Source organism: Tachyglossus aculeatus, chromosome 22 (assembly GCF_015852505.1).
Source record: "Tachyglossus aculeatus isolate mTacAcu1 chromosome 22, mTacAcu1.pri, whole genome shotgun sequence".
Classification (NCBI taxonomy): Eukaryota; Metazoa; Chordata; class Mammalia; order Monotremata; family Tachyglossidae; genus Tachyglossus; species Tachyglossus aculeatus.
The window spans coordinates 49,980,720-49,995,866 of record NC_052087.1 but is presented as its reverse complement, the minus strand read 5'-3'; the positions used below and the strand labels follow the sequence as shown (position 1 = coordinate 49,995,866).

Genomic DNA, 15,147 nt, shown 5'->3' with positions numbered 1-15,147 from the left:
AGTGGAGGAGTCAGGATTAGAACTCTCGACCTCTGACTCCGCTGCTTCTACAACAATACATTATACTCCCCCAAGTACTTAGTAGAGTGGTTTGCACGCAGTAAGCACTCAATCAATACAATTGAATACGATTGATTGAATGAATAATAATAATATTTGTTAAGCGCCTAATACATGCCAAGCACTGCACTAAGCACCGGGGTGGATACAAGATACTCGGGTTGAACACAGTCCCTGCCCAACCTGGTGTCTAGGCAAAAGGGAGTAGGAATTAATCCCCATTTTTTCAGAGGAGGAAATGACGCCCAGAGAAGCGAAGCGACTTGCCCAAGGTCGCACATCAGAGACATGGCAGAGGTGCCCTCGGGTGCCCTCCAGGATTGGGGAACGTGGAAAGACAAAGTCACAGAGACCGGAGACTTGGCCGAGGGCCCCCACCTCCCAACTTTATTCCCCGGGGAGTCCCACCCACAGAAATCCGAATCCAGCCCACAGAAATTCGCGTTCTCGCTTCCGGGCGACTCCCAGGGCCCAGAGGGGGATGGTATGTCCCCTCTTTAACAAGGCCTGAACCTCCCGGGGCAGGACCCTGGAAGCGTTGAGGGGGTTCCAGGATGTAATCCGAAGACAAGGAAAGCAGGACCGGGGAAGAGACAAAAAGTCATTCCGGCTAAATTGGCCCTCTGGCTCTAGCCATCTAGGGAAGCTTCCAAAATTCCCCAAGGTTCCCACGGCGCCTTCAGTTTCCGCTGCTCCTCTACTCTCTGGCCTCTCTCTTCCTCGTGTCCTTCTGCCTGCTTCTCGTTTCTCCAGCATGTCCCCTTCAGCTGTCCGTTTTGGCCTCGACCCTCTCGGGTTCTCTCTCCTCCTCTCCGTCTTCCCCCGGCTCTGTTCGGCTTCCCTCCGCCATGCCTTCCCCTCCTGGCTCCTTCCCCTCCTCTCTCCCTCCATCATCCAAAGGGCCCGAGGTTCCTCGGACCTTCTCTCCGGCTCCAGACGGGCGCTGAGGGGGTCCTTTCTCCTCCAGCTCTCCCGTCCCCTTGACGTCCGCGCGGGCTCCGTCTCCCTCCATTTGCCGGTAGACCAGTTGGCCGGGGCCTTCCAGGCTGTGGGGAAGAGCGCTGGGCGGGAGGAGCTGATAACCTCTGTCGTTATACAGGAAAAGGGCGAAGGCCTCGGGCCGGGATACCCGGAATTTGGCGGCACAGAGCTGGCTCAGGGCCGCGGCCGAAGCCCCCAGGGGCAGTGCCAGGGTCTTGGAGAGGCAGCCGTTGCCGGGATCCTGGAAGGCCACTCGGAGAAGATGCTGTGGGACAGGATGAAGGAGCGAGGGGGTCAGGGAGGGCTCCCTGGGACCCCTCGCTAGCCTGACTTGGTTATATTGTACCCTCCCAAGCGCTCAGTCCAGTGCTCTGCACACAGAAAGCGCTCAATAAATACGTCTGAAGGCATGAATGAATTGTATTTATTGAGCGCATACAGTGTGCAGAGCACTGGACTATGTCTCTGTCTCCCCCTTTTAGACTGTGAGCCCACTGTTGGGTAGGGACTGTCTCTATATGTTGCCAATTTGTACTTCCCAAGCGCTTAGTACAGTGCTCTGCACATAGTAAGCGCTCAATAAATACGATTGATGATGATGATGATGATGGACTAAGCCTTTGGGAGAGTACAACAACAGACACATTCCCTGCCCACAGCGAGTCTACGGTCTAGAGGGGGAGACGGACGTTCATAGAAAGAAAGAAATGACGGATACGGACCTAAGTGTTGTGGGGCTGGGAGAGGGGGATGAATAAAAGGAGTGAGTCAAGGCTACGCAGAAGGGCGTGGGAGAAGAGGAAAGAAAGAGAAAGGGCGTGGGAGAAGAGGAAAGAAGAGGAGAGAAGGGAGTGGGAGGAGAGGAAAGAAAGAGAAAGGGCGTGGGAGAAGAGGAAAGAAAAGGAAAGAAGAGGAAAGAAGGGAGTGGGAGAAGAGGAAAGACGTGCCTCCAGCAGCCAAACCAACACACGGATAATAATGTCGTCATTCTTGTCGTGATCATAATGATTGTGGCATTCGTTTATATTTCTATTAACGTCTGTCTCCCTCTCTAGACCGCAAGCTCGTTGTGTGCAGGGAATGTGTCTACCCACTCTGTTGTACTGTTGTACTGTGCTCTCATGAGCGCTTAGTATAGTACTCTGCACATAGTAGGCACTCAATAAATACGACATTGAAATACGACTGGTTGTTAAGCGTTTACTCTGTGCCAAATGCTGTACTAAGCCCTAGGATAGACACGGGATAATCAGGTTGGACACAGTCCCTGTCCCACACAGGACTCAGAGAACGGGGGAGGGAGAGCAGGTGCTTCATTCTCATTTTACAGATGAGGAAACTGAGGCCCAGAGAAGCGAAGGGACTTGTCCAAGGTCACCCAGCAACAAAGGGGTGGACCTGGGATTACAACCCAGTTTTCCTGAGTCCCAGGCTCACTCTCTTTCCACTGGACCACACTGCTTTCCATGTCTTTTGTCAGGCTTTTTGGAAGTGGAAAAGGTAACAAACTATATATATATATATAAAATTTTAATCATATTATATTATATTAATAAATATATAAAGACCCAAGCTAGCTAAACAGGTCCACCTAACATAACCACGTCTGTTTCCGCACTTTGAGTGTATAAACAAAGAAGCAGCATGGCTCAGTGGAAAGAACATGGGCTTTGGAGTCAGAGGTCATGGGTTCAAGTCCCAGCTCCGCCAACTGTCAGCTGTGTGACTTTGGGCAAGCCACTTAACTTCTCCGTGCCTCAGTTACCTCATCTGTAAAATGGGGATTAAGACTGTGAGCTCCCCCGTGGGACAACCTGATCACCTTGTAACCTCCCCAGCACTCAGAACAGTGCTTTGCACATACTAAGTGCTTAATAAATGCCATCATTATTATTATTAAACTCCTTGTGGGCCGGGATCACATCACTTCAATTTATTGGACTTCCCAAGTGCCTAGTACAGCACACGTCAAGTGGACACTCAGAAAATGCTGCTACTACTACTACTACCACCACTACTATGGGCTTGGGAGTAAGAGAACCTGGTTTCTAATCCCAGCTCCACCCCTTATCAGCTGTGTGACCTTGGGCAGGTCACTTCACCTCATCTGTAAAATAGGGATTCAATACCTGTTCTCCCTTCTATTTACAATGTGAGTCTCATGTGGGATCTGATGATCTTGTACCTACCCTGATATCTTGTATCTACGCTGGAAAAGGTAACTATATATATATACAATTTTAATCATATTATATTATATTAATAAATATATAAAGACCCAAGCTAGCTAAACAGGTCCACCTAACATAACCATGTCTGTTTCCCCACTTTGAGTGTATAAACAAAGAGGCAGCGTGGCTCAGTGGAAAGAGCCCGGGCTTTGGAGTCAGAGGTCACGGGTTCAAATCCCGGCTCCGTCACTTGTCAGCTGTGTGACTTTGGGCAAGTCACTTCGCTTCTCTGGGCCTCAGTTCCCTCATCTGTAAAACGGGTATGAAGACTGTGAGCCCCCTGTGCGACAACCTGATCACCTTGTAACCTCCCCCGTGCTTAGAACAGTGCTTTGCACATAGTAAGCGCTTAATAAATGTTATCATTATTATTACTTAGGACAGTGGTTGGCACATAGTAAGTGGTTAATAAATACCATAGTAATAATAATAACAATCATTATTATTACTCTCCCTCTAGACGTGGGCAGGTAATATGCCTGTTTATCGTTATATTGTACTCTCCCAAGCACTTAGTACAGTGTCCTGCACACAGTTTACTGTTATATTGTACTCTCCCAAGCGCTTATTACAGTTCTCTGCACACAGTGAGCTCTCAATATATTCAATTGACTAACTACTACCACCACTACCCCAGATAGGGGGGATTACCTGGAGATCCCTGGTTGGAGGAAACTGATGGTGTTCCCAGAGGCTGAGGGAGTGGAGGAGCTCTGGGGAAGGACTGGTGGGATCGGAGGAGGCGGAAGTCAAGTTTCCCAGCAGGGTCAGGCTGGCAGAGAGGCTGGTGAGGTAATAACCACCTGGAGGGAGAGATTAGATCCGAGGGGCAGGGGAGGCTCGGGCCGAGGGGAGTCGGGGGGTGTCGGAAGGCTGGGAAGACCCGGCACCCAATGGGAGCAGGCTAGGGCTGGTGGGAAGGGGGGTCCGACTGCTGGATGATCCCAAATTTGTGGGTTTGAGGTGGGGGAGCTGGGGGAGACGTCCATCATACGGGCTGCCCCTCTGGGGCCTGGTCAGTTTTAACCAGCGGGCTAGAGACTTAACTTCCCTGTGCCTCGGTTACCACATCTGTAAAATGGGGATTAGGACTGCGAGCCCCACGTGGGACAACCTGATCACCTTGTATCCCCCCCCAGCGCTTAGAACAGTGCTTGGCACACAGTAAGCGCTTAACAAATACCATCATTATGGTATGAGAAGCAGCGTGGCACGGTGGAAAGAACCCGGGCTTTGGAGTCAGAGGTCATGGGTTCAAATCCCGGCTCCCCCACTTGTCAGCTGGGTGACTTTGGGCGAGTCACTTCACTTCTCTGGGCCTCAGTTACCTCATCTGTAAAAAGGGGATTAAGACTGTGAGCCCCACGTGGGACAACCTGATCACCTTGTAACCTCCCCAGCGCTTAGAAAAGTGCTTTGCACATAGTAAGCGCTTAATAAATGCCATTATTATAAATGCCATTATCATTATTATTATTATTATAATTAGAGAGGCAGGAAGGAAACAGCCCCCCAGAATCCTCAGAACTTCTGGAATCTCTAGGGCGGAGTAGGATAATAATAATAATAATAATAATAATAATAATAATAATAATAATAATGGCATTTGTTAAGCGCTATGTGCAAAGCACTGTTCTAAGCACTGGGGGGGATACAAGGTGATCAGGTTGTCCCACGTGGGGCTCACTGTCTTCATTCTCATTTTACAGATGAGGTAACAGGCTCAGAGAAGTTAAATGACTTGCCCAAGGTCACACAGCAGACATGTGGTGGAGCCGGGATTCGAACCCATGGATGCAACCAGTCTTCTAGAACCCCCAGAATTTCTGGAACACCAGGCAGAAGCAGCAAGGAAACAGTCCTTAAGAACCTCCAGAACTCAAACCATTGATGGATTGATGGAATCTGTCCTCCCAAACCTCCAGTTTCTGGAATCTCTGGAGTGGAGGAGACAGGCAGTGTGCCTAGGCTCCTTAGGGGGTTCTATGGGGGCTCTAGAGAAGCAGCGTGGCTCAGTGGAAAGAGCCCGGTCTTTGGAGTCAGAGGTCATGGGTTCAAATCCCAGCTCCGCCAATTGTCAGCTGTGCGACTTTGGGCGAGTCACTTCACTTCTCTGGGCCTCAATGACCTCATCTGTAAAATGGGGTTTAAGACTGTGAGCCCCCGTGGGACAACCTGATCACCTTGTAACCTCCCCAGCGCTTAGAACAGTGCTTTGCACATAGTAAGTGCTTAATAAATGCCATCATTATTATTATTATATGGAGAGGAGTTTCAGGTCCCCAGGCCTGCCCTATGCCTGAGATGCACCCCAAAACTGACTGTGAGTCCAGATCAAGCTCCCCTGTTATGATTCCCTGGGATATTGTCCCCCTGGCCGGGGGGTTAGAACCATCTACCCTGGATTTCAATCCGAGTGTCCCGCTGCAACGCGGACTCTGTACTCCTGAGGGTTGCGGGAGAGGGGAGGTAGTTAAGGGGTCAGAGGAGATGTAGCGAGAAGAGGGGGCTCTGGGGCCCTTTACCTTCCCCCATGAGCAGAGCCGGTTCCAGCAGCTCCAACATGAACTCCACTTCCAGCAGCAGGTCTGGGAGATCGCAGCGGGCCAGGACGTAACTCAGCAGCGGCAGGAACTCATCTGCTCCGGCGCTGTCCCCTGCCAACATGGGGTGCCATTTACTGGGGTTTGCGGGGAAAAGCTCTTCCTCTTCCCTACCATCCCCCTTCCCCTGTGAGGGGACGTTATCACTTCCCAGACCCCTGGTCACCATCCCCTAATGCGCACTGGGGCCCTGCAGCTTGAATGGGGACTACTTTCTAGGGTGGTGGAAGGACATTAAGTTCAGCTGAGTGCACCTGATCGTTCCTGTACTTTGGAGAGAAGACCAGTATTTTCTCTTTCCTTTGGGGTGAATTACTAGGCTCTTAAATCCAAATCCTTCCTTTGATCTGATCACCTGTTCCTTTCATGTCCCTCTTCCAAAACTCTGAGGATGCGGCAGGATCTGGAAGCCTGTATCCCTCCACCCCTTAGGGTAAAGATAATAATAATTATAATAATGATGGTATTTATTAAGCGCTTACTATGTGCAAAGCACTGTTCTAAGCGCTGGGGGGATACAAGTTGATGAGGTTGTCCCACGGGGGGCTCACAGTCTTAATCCCCATTTTCCAGATGAGGGAACTGAGGCCCAGAGAAGTGAAGTCACTTGCCCAAAGTCACTCAGCTCTCTCTGATTCTTCTGATTCAGTCTTCTAGACTGTGAGCCCGTTGTTGGGTAGGGACCATCTCTATATGTTGCCAACTTGTACTTCCCATGCGCTTACTACAGTGCTCTGCACACAGTAGGCGCTCAATGAATACGACAATGAATGAATGACTCTGTTGTCCTACCACCTTATTGCTCTGTGAGGAAAAGGAAGGTGAAGACTGGTCACTGAGAAGCAGCATGGCTCAGTGGAAAGAGCCCGGGCTTTGGCGTCAGAGGTCAGGGGTTCAAATCCTGTCTCTGCCAATTGTCAGCTGTGTGACTTTGGGCAAGTCACTTCATTTCTCTGTGCCTCAGTTACCTCATCTGTAAAATGGGGATTAAGACTGTGAGCCCCCGTGGGACAACCTGATCACCTTGTAACCTCCCCAGCGCTTAGAATGGTGCTTTGCACATAGTAAGTGCTTTATAAATGCCATCATTATTATTACTATTACTGAATTGACTGTGGATCGCCTCATTACTCTACCCCTGATCCCAACAGAAGGACTTTTCTCCCACCCCAAGGTGGTGGAAGGAAATGATCCCACTAGGCCCACCGGCATTCTCGGCTGGATCCTTATCTCACTGAGACCAGTGATTCTCAAATATTCCCTCCGAGAGGGGTGAGGTGCGCATCCAGGATGGGAGAGGTCCTCCGCCAGCTTTTCCCATCTCCAAAAGGGCAGAGTTCCCACTCCGTTCCCCGCTGACGTTAGCCTGGGTGCCATTTTGAGAAGGGGAGTGACAACAGCAGCAAACCCATTCTAAAAATAGCTCTTCAAGCACTCTTGAAGGGGTTCCTGCCGGATCAGGCATGATCTGGAGTGGTGGGGTGGGACCTTCCGGAGGCGAGGGAAGCTGAAAGCTGCCAGAAGTGGAGGGACCGCCCTCCCCCCAGCCCAACCTTACCTTTGGAAGGCGGTGTGACCGCTGAGGGTACGCCCAGGCTTGGGGGACGCCGTTTGAAAAAACTAATTTGGACCCAGGTGCCATCTGTTGCTCTGCTTCCCTTCTCCCTCAGCTCCCGGGGGAGATGAAAGACTACTTTCTCCCTGTCTAAAAGGCTCTCAGGCCGCCTCTGTCCACCCCACCCACGGGATGCGGGCTCTGAACTCCGGCCCTGGCCGGAGGGCTACCTGCGTGGGACCTCAGAGCGGCGTAGAGCAGCTTGCAGGCCTGGAGGAGGAGGGTGACCTTGGCAGAAGGGGAGTAGGCCCGGAGGAGTTTCTGCAGCTTCTGACGGATCCGCTCCGTCTCCGCCGGGGACGGAAGGCCGGGATGGAGGCCAAAGGCTCCCGGGCCCCGGAGCCGGGCCAGCCGCAGGCCGTCGGTCAAACGGCGGAGAGAGCCGTCGGCCGTGAAGCGCAGGCGCAGGCGGGCCAGCAGGATGGGCCGCAGGGGCTTGAGGACGGAGCGGTGCAGAGCCTTCTCTAAGACTCGATCTAGAGGGGAAGGAGAATACAAGTCAAGATGGGCACAGTCAGGGCGGTGGGGAGAGAGACAGAAAGACAGAGAGACAAGGGAGAGACAGAGAGAGACAGAGACACAGAGGCGCGCACACTCACACACGGAAACTGGGAAGGAGAGTGGCCTAGTGGAGCAAGACGAGAGATCAATCAATCAATCAATCAATCAATCAATCGTATTTATTGAGCGCTTACTGTGTGCAGAGCACTGTACTAAGCGCTTGGGAAGTACAAGTTGGCAACATCTAGAGACAGTCCCTACCCAACAGTGGGCTCACAGTCTAAAAGGGGGAGACAGAGAACAAAACCAAACATACTCACAAAATAAAATTAATAGAATAGATATGTACAAGTAAAATAAATAAATGAATAGAGTAATAAATATCATCATCATCATCAATCGTATTTATTGAGCACTTACTATGTGCAGAGCACTGTACTAAGCGCTTGGGAAGTACAAATTGGCAACATATAGAGACAGTCCCTACCCAACAGTGGGCTCACAGTCTAAAAGGGGGAGACAGAGAACAAAACCAAACGTACTAACAAAATAAAATAGAATAGATATGTACAAATAAATTAAATAAATAAATAAACAGAGTAAAAAAATATGTACAAACATATATACATATATACAGGTGCTGTGGGGAAGGGAGGGAGGTAAGATGGGGGGAATATGTACAATATGCTGTGAGAAGCAGTGTGGCCTAGTGGAAAGAGCCCAGGCCTGGGAGTCAGAGGTCCTGGGTTCTAATCCTGGCTCCGCCACTAGTCTGCTGTGTGACCTTGGGCAAGCCACTTCACTTCTTTGTGCTTCAGTGACCTCATCTGTGGGACCTTGGGAGAGTTGCCCAACTTCTCCGGCCCTCGATTTACTCATCAGTAAAATGAGAATGAGATCCCCATTAAATGAGAAGCAGCGTGCCTCAGTGGAAAGAGCCTGGGCTTGGGAGTCGGAGGTCGTGGGTTCTAATCCCGGCTCCGCCACTTGTCGGCTGTGTGACTTTGGGCAAGTCACTTATCTTCTCTATGCCTCAGTTACCTCATCTGGAAAATGGGGATTGAGACTGTGAGCCCCATGTGGGACAACCTGATTATCTCGTATCTACCCCAGTGCTTAGGGCAGTGCTTTGCACGTAAGTGCTTAATAAATGCCATTATTTTTATTATTATTATTATTATTATAAGTGGTGGATGCCGGATTTGAACCCACGACCTCTGATTCCTAAACCCGGGCTCTTTCCACTATTTATTTATTTATCTTACTTGTACATATCTATTCTATTTATTTTATTTTGTTAGCATGTTTGGTTTTGTTCTCCGTCTCCCCCTTCTAGACTGTGAGCCCGCTGTTGGGTAGGGACTGTCTCTATGTGTTCCCGACTTGTACTTCCCAAGCGCTTAGTACAGTGCTCTGCACACAGTAAGCGCTCAATAAATACAATTGATTGATTGATTGATAAGCCACACTGTAAGTGCTTAGCAAATACCATAACTATTATTATTATCCCCACTCTCCCTCCCTCTTAGATAGTGAGCCCTGTGTGGGACAGGAACTATGCCCGAGGTGATTACCTTATATATACACTATTCCAGCATTTAGCACATAGGATAATGATGATAATAATAATGATGACATTTGTTAAGCGCCTCAGGGGGGCCTGGGGGATGGTGAAGGGGGAGACACTGCTGGGGAAAAGGAGAGGGATAATTTAGGGAGGTGCAGGGAATGGTGGACCCAAGGGAGAGAGAGGATGGAGCTGGGAGGGCCACCCAATGCGTGTTTCAAGGGGGTGGGGGTTGGAAGTCAGCTGGTTGTATTTATTGGGCACTAACTGTGTGCAGAGCACTGGACTAAGTGCTCGGGAGAGTCCAATAGAACAATGCACAGACACATTCCCTGCTCACAGTGAGCTTACAGTCTAGAGGGGGAGACAGACAGTAATAGAAATCAATTAATGACAGATATGGACTTAAGTGTTAAGGGGCTCGGGAGTGGTGGTGGTGAATAAAGGGAGCGCTCACTGTGTGCAGGGCGTTCTACTAAGCGCTTGGGAGAGCACAAGCTTGAGAAGCAGCATGGCTCAGTGGAAAGAGCCCGGGCTTTGGAGTCAGAGGTCATGGGTTCAAATCCCGGCTCTGCGAACCGTCAGCTGCGTGACTTTGGGCAAGTCACTTAACTTTTCTGTGCCTCAATCACCTCATCTGTAAAATGGGGATTAAGACTGTGAGTCCACTGTGGGACAACCTGATCACCTTGTAACCTCTCCAGCACTTAGAACAGTGCTTTGCACATAGCGCTTAATAAATGCCATTATTATTATTATTACAATCCAATAAACAGGCCTGCTCACAGAGATCTTTCGGTGTTGAGGGCACGTGGTGCAGCGAGGCGTCAAGGGGCTCACCGAGTCTCCTGTCCGTCAGCAGCTTGTCCGGGGCCAGCTCCGCGCTCAGCAGAGCCTTGGCCTGGTCCAGCTCCTGGCGGATCTTGCCCAGCTCCTGGGGCTCCGGGCGGGCCCTGACCCGGGTCAGCAGGTCTTGCAGCAGCTGGCCGACCGCCGTCCGCCGGTCCCGGGCCAGGTCGCCCGCGGCCCGGCCTACCTGCCGCTCGGGGGCCAGCAGGGAGCAGACGGCATCGCTCATGGAGCGCAGGAGCTGCCGCCGCCGACGACCCCCCGGCCCCCCACCGCTGGGCGGGGAGGGGGCCCGGCCCCCCCTGATCTCCTCCTCCTCCTGCTCGGAGCTGCTGGGGGAGCCACTGTCCACCTCCTGGAGCGAGGGGAGCGAGGGGACCGGGGGGCCACCCTGCTGGGTAGTCCCCGCCGGGACTCTGTACCCCACCGAGCTCTCCCTTCTCAGCGGCCGGGGAGGGGGCCGGCCCTTGGCCGGGGCTGTGGCCTCCCCAGGGTGGGTCGGGATGGGGGGCGGGGGCACGGCTGGGGGGGACAGTGGGCTGGATGTCTCAGTGGACACCCGCACCTTGAAGCTCCTCTTGAATTTCTCCCGCCGGGCAGGGCCCAGGTCCCCCGGGAACAGAGGGTTGAAGAAGCACAAGGCTCCCCTGTTGCCCTGGTCCAGCTCCTCGGGGGAACGCGGCTTCAGCTGGGGGAGCCGGGGACCCCGGTGGGCCGGGGCGGCTGGGCCCCAGCGGTCCTTGGTGTTGAGGGAAGAGCTCCAGAACTCTGGCAGGGAGAGAGAAAGAGCGTGCTGGGGCTGGAACCCATCGTGAGGGGTGGAGGGATGGATGGGGGGGACGGGGAGGATGGGGTGTGGGGCTGGAACCCATCACGAATGACTGGGGTTGGAGCTGACGGTGAGACCGGGGGTCACCCAGCCGGGAGAAATCAGAGGGAAGCATGGTCTCTCAATCCAGTAGGAGAAAATGAGGCTTTGAGACTCAGCCCCGTTCAGGAGAATAATAATAATTGTGGATGTGTTAAGCGCTTACTATGTGCCGGGCACTGTACTAAGTGCTGGGGTGGATACAAGCAAATCAGGCTGGACACAGTCCCTGTCCCACCTGGGGCTCACAGTCTTAATCCCCGTTTTAAAGATAAGGTAATGGAGGCCAGGAGAAGTGATTCATTCATTCATTCATTCAATCGTATTTATTGAGCGCTTACTGTATGCAGAGCACCGTACTAAGCGCTTGGGAAGTACAAGTTGGCAACATATCGGGACGGTCCCTACCCAACAGTGGGCTCACAGTCTAGAAGTGATGTGACCTGCCCAAGGTCACGCAGCAGATAGGTGGCAGAACCAGGATTAGAACCCAGGTCCTTCTCACTCCCAGGCCCGGGATCTCTATCCACTAGACCATGCTGCTATGCAAGCCCCTGGAGGGCAAGGGCTACAGGTCTCTCTTTACTGTACTCTCCCAAGTTCTTAGCTCAGGGCTCTGCGCGAAGCAGGTGTTTTTTGATCAGTAATAATAATGATAATAATAATGATGGCATTTGTTACACGCTTACTATGTGCAAAGCACTGCTCTAAGCGCGGCGGAGGATACAAGGTGATTAGGTTGTCCCACGTGGGGCTCACAAGTCTTCATCCCCATTTTACAGATGAGGTCACTGAGGCACAGAGAAGTGAAGTGACTGGCTCGAAGTCACACAGCTGACAAGCGGCAGAGCGGGTCAGTACTATTGATTGATCACTCTTTCAATCAATGGAATTTATCGAGTGCTTACTGCTTGTGGAGCAGGGGACTAAGCATTTGGGAGAGTACAGTACAACAGAGTTGGTAGACACATTCCCTGCCCACAATGAGCTGACAGTCTAGAGCGGGAAACAGATGTTAATATAAATAATTCATGATAAATAACTTTTAGATTTGTACATAAGTGCTGGGGTTGCTGACCAATAATGATAACTGAGGTGTCTGTTTAGCGCTTAGAACAGTGCTTGGCACATAGTAAGCGCTTAACAAGTACCAACATTATTAATAATGATGGTATTTGTTAAGCGCTTACTATGTGCAAAGCTATTATTATTACGTGCCAAGCACTGTACTAAGCGCTGGGGTAGATACAACCAATCAATCAGTGGTATTTATTGAGCGCTTACTGTGTGCAGAGCACTGTACTAAGCGCTTGGGAAGTACAAGTTGGCAACATATAGAGACAGTCCCTACTCAACAGTGGGCTCACAGTCTAAAAGGGGGAGACAGAGAACAAAACCAAACATACTAACAAAATAAAATAAATAGAATAGATATGTACAAGATGATCAGGTTTGGAAACAATCCGTCCCACACAGGGCTTCCCAGTCTAATGGGGTGAGAGAATAGGTAGTTCATCCCCATTTTATAGATGCGGAAACTGAGGCCCAGAGAAGCTAAGGGACTTGTCCAAAATCGCACAGCGGGCAGGTGATGGAACCAGGATTAGGACCCAGGTTCCCTGAATACGTGGCTCACGGCCTTTCCATTAATCCACATTGTTTTCAGCGTGCTACTCATTACTGATAATCGCTATTGATAATCTGTGGGTGAGTAGGGCAGGAAAGGGCTCAGCTTCCGGGAGGCGAGGGGATGATGATGATGATGGCATTTGTTAAGCGCTTACTACGTGCAAAGCACTGTTCTAAGCGCTGAATACGTACCCATCCCCAGGTGAGAGATGGCTTCTAGCTCCTTGAGGGTGGTGGCGTGGCGGATGGCTCGGGGGAGCTGCAGAGGAAGGAGCAGAATATCCCTGGGGCAGAGACGGACAGACAAACAGATCAGGAGGCTGGGGTTTCCTCAGAGCCCCCTGAACCCCGGTCCCGGGGAATGGCGAGGAAGGGGAGATCTCGGGGAGCGGGGAAGACCCGCTGGGGTCAGACTCACCGGATGTGGCAGTAGGAGGAAACCAGCTGGATTAGGTCTGGGAAGACGAGCTCGGAACCCTTCAGGGAGACCACTGAAAGAGGCCAAGAGAGATTACGGTCCTTGGGGCAGATGGGTGGCACAGACGCCCGGCCCCCAACCCGTCCCCCAGTTGGCCCCCCCCAGGCCTCCTGCCCTCCTCCGCGGCCCGCTGGCTCAGGCTCTCACCTCCAGGGCTTTCCCGGATGTCATGGTTGGCGACGAAGGAAGGGCCCGAGGCCTCAGGCAGCCGCAGGCACAGCACTTTGCACTGGCGTGTGGTGGATTTCCGAACCAGGAACGTCTAGCAGAGGGAGACCCAGAGGTTCGGGGGAGCCAAGAGTCCTGCCTTCCAGTGCCTCCCCCCTCCACACATATGCACACCCGAGGGAGCCCTGCGACCCCGGCCTCCCGCCCCTGGGGCCCAGCCACGCACACGAGGCTCCGTCTGTGCCCCCAATCCCTGGAGCCCCTCGGGAAGGGAGAGAGGCCCCATCTCCCCACGGTGGAAATCCCGGGGGACCCTCCTGACCCCGGGAGGCTCCCTCTGCAACGTGTGCAGGGCGGTGGCAGGGTTGGCGCGGAGCTGATGCCACACGGGCTGGGTGAGGAGCAGGCGCTCCCGCAGGCTCACGGGCCGGCCCGCTCCCGTGGGCAAACGGCCTCCGCCTCCTCTGGCCTCCGGGACGTCGTAGATGGGGTCTCGGGTCGCCCTGCCGGGGGGCGGGAAACCCCATTAGCCGGAGAAACCCCCAAGGTCAGGCCCCCCTCTTTTCCCCCCACCTCCTTTTCCCCAGTCCTCACTTCTCACTCTTGTCCCATCCCTTCCCGAAAATCCCTTCCCACCTCTCCTCCCTCCTTTCCTTTCTACCTCCTCACCCTCGCCTTTCCCAATTTCTTCCACAGCCCCCCAGTTCCCAACTTCACGAACTTCTCCCTCTCCCAGTACCTGGAAGAGGCGCCGGGCCGGGCCGGGGGCGGTTGGGGGGCGACCCCCAGCTCCCTGGGGACCTCCATGGCTGGGAGCGAGGCTCTCCTGGGTCCCTTCTGTCCGGCTCTCCGGGACTCAGGAAAAGAATCCAGCCCCCAAAGCGAAGGCGCAGTCACATTCCCGGTGAGTAACGCTTCCTCCTCCAGGGAGAGGGGTTAGGCTGGCAACACCCCGCTAGGCTTAACTCTTCGGTGCCCATTCCACCCCTGGGAATGCCAGCCCTCACTTCCCGCCCCAGTGCTCCCCCTCCCCCCACTTCAGCAACTCCCACCCCCAACACACGCACCCCCAAACGCATACACTCACTCACGCTCCCTCTCTGGCCTGGGTAATGCCAGGCCCTTCCCCTCAGGGGTCCGGTCTTGGCTATGCTTTGGGGGTCTCTCCTTTCCCCCTCTTTCCTGGGACCCACCCCCCGCCCCCCCCACAGGCAGCAGGGGGTTAAGTCGAGCATCTGTCTTGCACCCACACTTTATGACTCACCCGTGAGGCACAGCATCATGGCTGTGGTCAGGAGAAGTCACTCTGGTCAGCCCCGATGGTCAGCCCTAGTGCGGACGACGGTGCCCCCATTGACCCACTGCCCGCCCCTATCACCGGGGAGAACTGGGCTGGGAGGATCCAGGTCGCCATGGTGATAGGATGCAGGCACCCCCATCCTCTCAGCATCTCCATGGTAACCACCCCCTTCTTTATCCAAAGTTCTGGGGGTGGTACTGAATCGGAGAACGGAGGGTGAGGGGAGAGCAGATCAACAGCACCTGACTCAGCTGCCCCACTCCCCTCTTGGGGCTCTTCCCCCATTCCCCCCAGAAC

At 53.1% G+C, this 15,147-nt stretch overlaps 1 protein-coding gene across 3 annotated transcripts; it reads right to left on the bottom strand.

The window, feature by feature from the left end:
* Positions 1-309: 309 nt before the first annotated feature.
* On the bottom strand, positions 310-14,956 carry RIN1 (Ras and Rab interactor 1). 3 transcript variants are annotated; one of them, XM_038764402.1, is made up of 11 exons: positions 14,815-14,956; positions 14,290-14,471; positions 13,873-14,053; positions 13,530-13,644; positions 13,323-13,395; positions 13,097-13,188; positions 10,399-11,175; positions 7,661-7,966; positions 5,798-5,929; positions 3,924-4,075; positions 310-1,306 (listed from the first exon to the last, which is right to left on the bottom strand). In XM_038764402.1, the coding sequence occupies exons 2-11, from the start codon at positions 14,355-14,357 to the stop codon at positions 824-826; spliced, it is 2,379 nt and encodes a 792-aa protein (XP_038620330.1). In that variant the 5' UTR covers positions 14,358-14,471; positions 14,815-14,956; the 3' UTR covers positions 310-823. The 3 variants fall into 3 exon arrangements, with proteins under 3 accessions (XP_038620330.1, XP_038620329.1, XP_038620331.1); XM_038764401.1 differs by having other exon boundaries at positions 14,290-14,464; XM_038764403.1 differs by having other exon boundaries at positions 14,290-14,405.
* Between the last annotated feature and the right edge of the window lie 191 nt (positions 14,957-15,147).

What these genes read in the sequence shown, in the direction of transcription:
- RIN1 (XM_038764401.1), bottom strand. An exon ending in TGCAGAGGGAGCCTCCCGGG is followed by an intron (nt 13,645 to 13,872) that starts GTCAGGAGGGTC and finishes TCCCTCTGCTAG; the next exon opens with ACGTTCCTGGTTCGGAAATC. An exon ending in CTCCAACCAGGGATCTCCAG is followed by an intron (nt 1,307 to 3,923) that starts GTAATCCCCCCT and finishes CCTGTCCCACAG; the next exon opens with CATCTTCTCCGAGTGGCCTT.